Source organism: Trichosurus vulpecula, chromosome 5 (assembly GCF_011100635.1).
Source record: "Trichosurus vulpecula isolate mTriVul1 chromosome 5, mTriVul1.pri, whole genome shotgun sequence".
NCBI lineage: Eukaryota > Metazoa > Chordata > Mammalia > Diprotodontia > Phalangeridae > Trichosurus > Trichosurus vulpecula.
The window spans coordinates 157,298,662-157,307,919 of record NC_050577.1 but is presented as its reverse complement, the minus strand read 5'-3'; the positions used below and the strand labels follow the sequence as shown (position 1 = coordinate 157,307,919).

At 36.4% G+C, this 9,258-nt stretch overlaps 1 protein-coding gene across 5 annotated transcripts in view; it reads left to right on the top strand.

Moving 5' to 3' along the window:
• The first annotated feature begins 232 nt into the window (after positions 1 to 232).
• The window catches only part of HGF (hepatocyte growth factor), a 103,456-nt gene continuing 94,430 nt past the window's right edge, over positions 233 to 9,258 (top strand). For all 5 annotated transcript variants that reach the window (XM_036760345.1, XM_036760344.1, XM_036760343.1 and 2 more), the window contains exon 1: positions 233 to 391. In XM_036760345.1, the coding sequence (XP_036616240.1) occupies positions 304 to 391 (88 nt within the window). In that variant the 5' untranslated portion in view covers positions 233 to 303. The remainder of the gene's footprint in view (positions 392 to 9,258) is intronic.

Below are 9,258 nucleotides of genomic sequence, written 5' to 3'. Positions count from 1 at the left end.
GACCTTTTCTTTGTAAGTTTCCTTCCTAAGCTAGGGAAAGGGGCTGGAATCTGTTTGGTGTTGTTTAGAGGGGAGGTGGGGGGAAGGGGGAAGGTTGGACAAGAGTTAAGGGCTGTTGTTAAACAGTTTCTTACCGTAAGAGGGAGTTCAGACCTAGATCTTTCCAGTTAATCACACAACAAACTTAGCTCATCGTAATAAAAAGCAGCTCGGTGCAGGCTGGCTCCTTTAGTAACTGCCTCTACACAGGATCCTTTCAAGCAGGCATCTCCTTCTGTGTGATCTGCCAGCAAGACCAGCACCATGTGGGTGACCCAACTTCTGCCAATACTGGTGCTGCATCAGGTTCTTCAACACCTCCTTCTTCTTCCCATCACCATTTCCTTTGCAGGTTAGTTTTTTTTCTTTTTCCTTGCTTATTAAAAAAAACAACAACCTACCTTCCGCATCTCCTCTCCTCTAAGTTTAAATGTCTTAAAAAAAACAGCCTCCGTACATTTTCTTTTTAACCTCTCTTTTCTGTCGAAAAACCTTTTAAAGGATAATTAACGGCTCATCAATACCCTCCTCCCTTCCTCACTAGCCTAATGGGTATGAATTGTGGGATAGAAATAAAGTGCTAACATTAGTTTGGAACTTTGCCTGTTTGGGGAAGTTTAAAGCTGGGGAGAAGATTTGAATTGGAGTGCAGCTGAGTGATGGACAGAATTGTGGGGATTCATCCTTTTCTAGATAAGACACCTCTCAAAAAACAATATATGGACCCATTTTACAATCCAAGATTCAGCCTCTAATTGTGATTTATACAGGTTTTTATTTGAGAAATAGAAATCAAACACCAAATGAGTGCATGCTACAAAAACGTAATCTTGTTCTCTCTTCTCTCAACTCTCTCTGCTCTCTTTTCCTCTCCTTTCTTCTCTGTCTCCCTTTGCTTGCCTTTCTCCTCGCTCCCTCTCTTTCCCTCCCTCTCTCTTCTTCTCTCTCCCCCTCCCTCCCTGGGTATCTGTCCTTGGGTAGCTGCCATGCGTGGAAGGCATAAATGATATGGGTATGGCTTTGATTAGGCTCAAGATCAACTTCACTCTTTTTTTCTCACTTTCTACCTCAAACTTCAGAGTTTTATAGGAGTCATTTGGGAATGACTATTGTCTGGGTAGTTTAGAGAATATTTCATTTGCTGCTCCTAGGAATTTATAGTCCTTATCAGGACAAGAGGAAACATCTGTATTTAGTTGTATTATCATTGTAGTGGTTAGAATATTGAAGTGAGAAAGCAGTGAACATCTAGGGCATGGGGGAATACAAAGCTTGGAATGAATGACCAGATGGTAGATGTAGCCTTTTCCAAGTCCAACACAAAGAATTGGCTATATCTTTTGAACTAAATTAGGTATGAATAATCAGATTCATGATCCAGTTTCTGATGAAATCCAGGGGTTGACAACACTAAGAATGAGCTAAATAGATAGGAAAGAAAATCATCAACCTTTGGGAATTGGCTTCCCTTTGGTGTATCTATTTTGTGAAGTGTACGCAGGGAGGCCATTGAGTTGAGAATGGTCAACTAGAATACTTTTTGATGAGACTTCTGGAGAAAGGAAAAAATAGACTTCACTTCATCTGGATATGTCCAAATATACTAAGTAGGTAAATTATGATTACTAGTAATTTTATTGTGCTGGTTTCTTATAGGTTAGGAACAACACTTGTAGGAACCTTTAAAATAAGGTTGAAATAATGGCTGATATTTGGGAAGTTAGACTTTCTTAAAGAAAATATCATAGTATTGTTAACCATACATTCCTCTCAATTGTATGTTAGTCTACACAGCAAATAATTGAGAGAACAACTCTATTTGTTTTTGGAATGAATTACAATATATGAGTTTGGCAGTGGATTTACCTGCCTAATTACACTTTACTTTAACTAATGTTGAAATGATTTTGCATTCTCAGAAGTGTGTTGGCTAGTAGGGGGAGACCAAGAGGGAATTACAAATTTGCCATAGATAATTCATGAAGTGGATGTCTGAGAGTTGATACTACTTTGTTTGGGAGGTAGGACAATAGTTTTTGATGTATAACCTTTGTTTGGACCTGTGTACAATATGATGAATTTAATTGATAGACCATTTTGAAATATACAAAAGAAGATGTTTCTTTTTCTTGTCATCTAGCAGCATGAGCTCTTCAGTTATTATTGTATTCTTTGGTCTTATAACATATGAAAATAGAGCTATAGTTATGTATTAGAGGCATCTTAGTGCAATATACAGAACACTGAAGCTGGAGTCAAAAAACCTAAGTTCCAGACCTCTTTCCGCATCTTTCTAGGTGGCTAATCAAGTGAAAGTCATTTAATATCGGTGAGCTTCAGTTTTCACATCTATAAAGTGGGGATAATGATAACTATTTCACAGGATTGTCACAAGGAAACTGCTTGGTGAACTACAAAGTATCATATAAATGTCAGCGAGTTGTTAAAAACAACAACACAAAAAGAGAATTTAAACTTACCAACCTAGTAATAACAGCATACTGTGGTAGAAGAACATGGGACTGTGAGCCAGGAAACCTCCATTCAAATCACCAGTTTCCACCGTAATACTAAAGTGATTATAAGCAAGTCACTTTATCTCTAGTTATCAACTTCCCCATCTGTTAAATGAGGAGTTTGGAAGACATGATGCCTTAGGTCAGTTGTAAAGGTCTAAGGTACTGGGTACCAGGTAAACATTAAGAAAAGGTTTATGAGACAACCAATCAGTGGAGAGTGGGAGGTACCAGAAGCACTTTCTTATGTAGGTGGAAGTTTCCCACAATAGCTTTGGAGAAGAAAGTATGCTACACTTAGAGTTTGAGAATCTGGGTTCAGATTAGGACTCTGCCATTTATTACCTGTGTGACCCCAGAAAGCCATCTAACTTCTCTTGGTCTCAGTTTCTTCATCTTATAAAATGACAGGATTAGACTATAGGCAGGTAGGTGTAGAAGTGGATAGAGTATGGGGCCTGAAGTCAGAAAGACCTGATTTCAGATCTGGCCCCAGATACTTGCTGTCTGTGTGACCCTAGGCAAATCACTTAATCCTGTTTGCCTCAGTTTTCTCATCTGTAAAATGAGCTAGAGAAGGAAATGGCAAAGTACTCTATATCTTTGCCAAGAAAACCCTGAATGGAGTCATGAAGAGTTGAACACAACTGAACAATAATAACAAGATTAGATGGAATCTAAAAGCTTCTCCATCTCTAAATCTATGATCTTATTATCTAAAGTGATAATCGGATTTATATAGGATAGCACAATTTCATCTTCTAAACCAAACTAGGACATATTTGTGAGTCATTTCTGAAAGATAAACTATTCATTCAAATCTGTATATGATTTCAGCACTAATTTTTTTTATCAATGGATCTATGGATCTTTCAATGCTGTGATTTTGTAGCTTTCTTTTGTATCTTATAGGTTTCTTTTGGTGTCTCAGAAATTCTAGTTGTCTATGAAAATCATTATGAAAGTGTAAATTTTCTACAGAGCCTTTCTTTCCAGATTCTCACATCTTCTGTTCTCCATTCCTTTTAATTATTTGTTTACTGTCATCTTAACATCTCACCACTTCATACTTGCTAATCCTTAATCATATGGACAGACTTTTCAGAGTGAATGGAGCCAGATTCCTGTTTCTTTCCACACTCTGCAAATCCTTTTCCTGCACTGACCTCCCTTTGAAGTCACTGGGAGCTCCCACATAGAGGAAAATATATGAGGTATTAAGAGAACTGAATATCTGGCCCAGGGACCAAAGGGAGAAATATGTCTTTCTTAAAGCACTTTGGATTCAATACATTTGGCACTATTTGCTGTTACTTTTCACTAGGTTCCTAACCATCTTAAGTCTAGAATAAGTAAATTAAATAAGGGACTAGATAGGAAACATATTCACCAAAATATTTCTCCTATATTCTTCCATTACCCAGAGCTTTTCCCTGGGGGGGTTGTTGAGAGTGGGAAGGAATGATTGTGATTTTCAGAGATGCTTCACCCTTTCATTTTAGTCAAAGCTGTCTTCAATTCAACAAACATTTTTTAAACCTTTATTATGTACAAGGCACTGGCTGCAACCCTTGCTCTTAAGGAGCCTATATCCTGGCTGTGAGGTTGGAGAATGGCTACAATGTGTACATAGATAAGTGAATATAGAAAGCACTGTGGTGTAGATATGAAATGGATTTGAACCATGATTCAAAGCTTAGGAGTACTATTATCAATTCAATAAACATTTATTAAGTGCCTACTATGTGCCAGCCACTGTATTAAGTCTACAAGGTCACCTCCTTGATATTGGGCAAATCATTTAACTTCTCTGGGCCTGTTTCCTCATCTATAAAATGAAGGTCTTAGATAGATGGCTTCTGAGGTCCCTTCTGAGCACTGAGCTTGGAATCAGGAAAATTCATCTTCATGAGTTCAAATCTGGTCTCCAATACTTAATAGCTATATGACCCTGGGTAGGTCACTTAATACTGTTTGCCCCAGTTTCCTCTGTAAAATGAACTGGAGGAGGAAATGACAAACCCATCAGTATCTTTGCCAAGAAAACCCTAAATGGGGTCATGAAGAGTCTGATACAATTGAAATGACTCAGCAACAGACATGATTATAATTTTAGGAGACAACACGTCACTAAGGCAGTCGGAAGACTTCCTGACTAGGTGAAACCTGAGCTTATCCTTGAAGGAATACGCGGTGTTCCTAAAGTCTGGACGCATAGGCAAAAATGCCTATTTTCAAGAAATGAAATGAATGAAATTTTCAACAACATATTATTTCATTGGAATATTAACAAATAACATCTTCAATATTATTTCCACCATTTGTGATGCAAAGGTTCATGTGCTTTGCAAGATTCACGTGAACTCGTTGCAATAACTGTACATTTCCTATGTGTCCAGAATTTAGGAACACCCTGTATAAAGGCTATTAGAAGTGAACATGAAAAGGGAGTCTCTTGAAGGGATGAGGTAGCCTATGGGAAAGCAGAGAGGTGAGAGAGGAAATGTTGAATTTGTGGAACATGTGGGAGTATAGTTTGCTTCGAATATAGAGTATAAGAATGGTGATAAGATAAAATAAGATGGGAAAGGTTAGCTGGAGCCAGGTTATTAAAGACCTTAAATGTTAGGTTTCAGAGTTTGTATTTTGTTCTATAGGCAATAGGGGGCCACTCAAAGATTTTTGAGCTGGACGATGACACAGCATAATCAGATACGTAGTAGTAGGAGGAGGAGGAGGAGTAAACAACAACAATAATAATAATTTTAAAAACCTGACATACATTCCTAAAGTTCCCTAAGGTGTGCAAAAGGTTTAAAATACACTCTCATTTGATTTAATCCACAGAACAACACTGTCAGGTAAGTACTACTGACATTACCTTTATTTTATAGAAATTGAAACGGAGACTGAAAGACTTTAAGTGACCGGTCCAGGGCCACAGTTCTACTTTGTTTTAATCATTGTTTTATCAAAAGCTCTTAACCTTATTTGTGTCAGGGAACACTTTGGCAGCCTGGTAAAGCCTTTGGACTCCCCAGAATACTGTTTTAATGCATAAAATAAAATATATAGGATTTCAAAGGAAACCAAAGGCTAGTGAAATTAAAGATTTCTTTTATCCTGTCCCGCTTTATGGGTCCCTTGAGATCTCTGTAGGGACCCTTTGGAGGTCTGTAGAATAGAAGTTAAGAACCCCTATCTTAAATATACATATATTTGCTTATATACATATACATATATGCATGCAAAAAATGACACCGAAAAATAAAATTCTTTGTTACAAAATATAGTCCCAACTTTTCTTTCTCACTCTCTCTCACTATGTGTGTTTATATGTCGATGTGTATGTCTGTACAACCGATTCTTATTGCACTGAAAATACTAAAGATTAAATTGGGAAGGATAGTATTACCTTTTTCAGAGGGAGGGAGGGATATTAAGTAGAACTCTTAATTAAAGTTTCTAAACACTTCTCCATCCTCATATCTCTATTCAATATATACAGTGTGTGTATATACATACACACACATATATGTACATATATCATATGCATTATATATACAGGTACACATATGTAATATAAATGCATATTTGTATATAAATAAATTTAGGGGTGGAGGAGCCAGAGAGATTTTAATCAGGATAAATGTTTAGAAACTTTAAGAGCTGTACTCAGTTTCCCTCAACCCTCCCTCCCACCACCCAAAAAAAGTAGTAAGATCCTTCCAAATTTAATCTTTGGTATTTCTGACACAATAAGAATCAGTTGTAAAGACATACACATACATATGTACATACACATATATAAACACACACACAGAGAAAAGCGGGAACTTAAAATTTTATAGCAAAGAATTTTATCTTTAGTTGTCATTTTTGAATGACATCTTTTTTGCATTTAGTTCTTTCATTAGAGAGGAGGTATATTTTCTAGGTTTATGAGTTCTGAAGTTTTATATGATGGCACTGCCTAGAATCAGAATTTTGAATAATGAGTCACTGACCTATTAAAATAAAAAAAAACTGAAAGAGAAGAACAAATGAGGATAGTAGAAAACAAACATTCAGCAAACCTCAGCATCCACAGTGCACAACAAAGTGGCATTTACAACAAATATGTCCTTACTTTCACCCAAATGTGTTTATTAACATTTTTTCATTCATGATATGAAAGAAGTATAAGAACATAAAATCTCAGGGCAAACATGGAATTCTGTTTGATTTTACTTTTCTAATGAAAACCATTTACAAACATAACATTCTTCTGATTTCAATTTTTTCTTCTCTTCAGACTTACAAACTGCTTTATGCCATCTCCTGCCCCTGACTGCACATAACTATTTCACATCAGCTGGACAAGATGCCATTGTGCCAATTTTAAGAACCACCTTCTTTTTAGTTAATTTGATTCATTTGGAGAACTATTCCAATAGCCATATACTTTGCTTATGTTGTTGTTAAGGAAGTCACCCTATTTTAATAGACGTTCTGCTTCCATTAACTTCCAAAAATTTTCTGGGAAATATACAAAATGAAAAATGAAGACAAAATATTTAAGATTAGGATGACTCCTGACAGCTGGAAAACAGTACACAGAGGTCAAAGGAAGTAGAAACTCTTGATGGAAAAACTTATCTCTCGTTAATAGAATACTGTAATAGAAGCCAGAAGTTGAAGAAATTTTCACATCCTTTACTTGAGAGAATGATGCTTTCTTCTGAATCTCTCCCTGACAAAAATGGAACTATGGATCCTATCACATACTTCTTTTTATCTAATATTTAAAAATTTTTAATGAACATTCACACTTTAATACTGATCAAAACAACTTCTCAGATAGAAATCTGATATAAGTAGATTTGGTTCTTATGCAAGTTAGCCAGTGTTGTTTGCTGAGAGAGGTACAGTTATAATCTGGCAGCTAGTGCTGTCCTAAATGCATAATATCGACTCAAATATTTATTGATTCATTGTTTTGTTTGACTAAACTTTATTGTTACCTTTTCAAGTATCTACATGGAACTGTCTTCTGTTAAAGTTCTGTTTAGCTGCCGAAGGGGCCCTGGGTTATATTTCTTATGAAATCATGGAAAAGGCATAGATTTGACATCGGAAAACCTGGGTTGTGTTGCTTTGCTTGTATGACCTTGGGAAAATCATTCCACTTACCTGTGCCTAAGGATAGTTGGTTTGTTTTTTAACTGTAAATGGTGGTGGATTGGAATGAATAATTTTTAGGGCTTAAATAGCTCTAAATCCCATGAGCAAGAAGGGTTGCTCAAGTTAGAAAAGTTTCTAATATAGGATAGATCCTATGTTTATAATCAAAAGACTGGCCTAATTTGGATGGGCTCATCATTGGAAAGGGTCATATATCAGCTGATGAACTTTTCTTTTTTGGCAACAACAATTTATCAGGCCACTGCATCAGTAGCTGGGGAATCCATTTTGATGAAAATATGGATTCTTGATATATTGATGTACATAGGAGTATACCTATACATATTATAGGGTGAAAATTATTCTCTCAAGGAACATGGAGGTTTTGAAAAGCATGCTCTGGAGACATATAAAAGCAGAGAATAAAATGCATGTTTCTTTAATTTATAGTAATCTTCAGGTCAGAGCAGAAGTTAAGAAATAAAGCCTGAATGTCTAATAAACCAACAGGAGCCAGTGGTTGCTGGCAAAGTCAAAGTATGATGCCATTTCTGGCATCTCATTGTATTATCCCGTATTTCTAAGTTTTTACGAACATGGAGTTTTGCCTTTTTGTTACTTTTATTTGCATGTTTAATGTCCCCCTTGTTACTGTCCCAGTCTGTCTTGCTTCTTCATTCATGTCTGCAAATTCAACAGTACAGAATGCTTCCACAAGCCACCTATATGCATGTTACTACCTTAAAACAGAGCAAAATCAAATAAAACAAAACTTCCATATGCTAGGACTGATGATGAAGAATTTTACCCACCTTCCAACACAGCGATGATGGACTAATATGTAAAATGAGATGTATATTTTTGGAAAGATCCAATGTGGGAATTTCTTTGGCTTCACTATGCATATTTGTTGTGAGGGTTTTCATTTCTTTTTATTCCTCAATGCACAGGGGGAGGGAGAAAAGGAAGAAGAGCAATGCTTACTAAGTGAAAAACAAAAACAAAATTTAATTAAAGAAAAAAACCACGCACATCCTTCTTTTTTCTCTTTCTATCTCTACTATCTATTCTCTACTATCACCTCATAAAAGTCCCATCTCCTATTTAGGCTTCAACACCTTGGGACTTTTCATATTTTTTGTTTGAATTTTTTGCTGTTTTTACTCAGTTTCCCTACTTTCTTTCCTGATCTTCTGACGTCTTACAAACGCTTATCTCTTGTTCTGGCTCTTAAGTACAGAAAAGACATGTATACTTCTCCCCACCACCACCCCACCCAGGAAACAGCTTGTGTAGTCCTTAGGGGAAAATAGTAAAGCAGAGGAAAGAAAGCTCTCTTGCTTCAGAAATGACTTCCGTATAAGGCATCTAATAGACTGTGGTCACCCTGATTGCCCAGTAGCTGCAATCTATTAGCAGGCTTAACTGTACAGGGTCGAGTGATGGTAGCAATTAGGAGTTGGGACAATTGAGGTAAATGGGTAAGTGAAAGATTATATTTTCAATTCATCCCAGACTGTACATAAAATTAAGCCCGTTT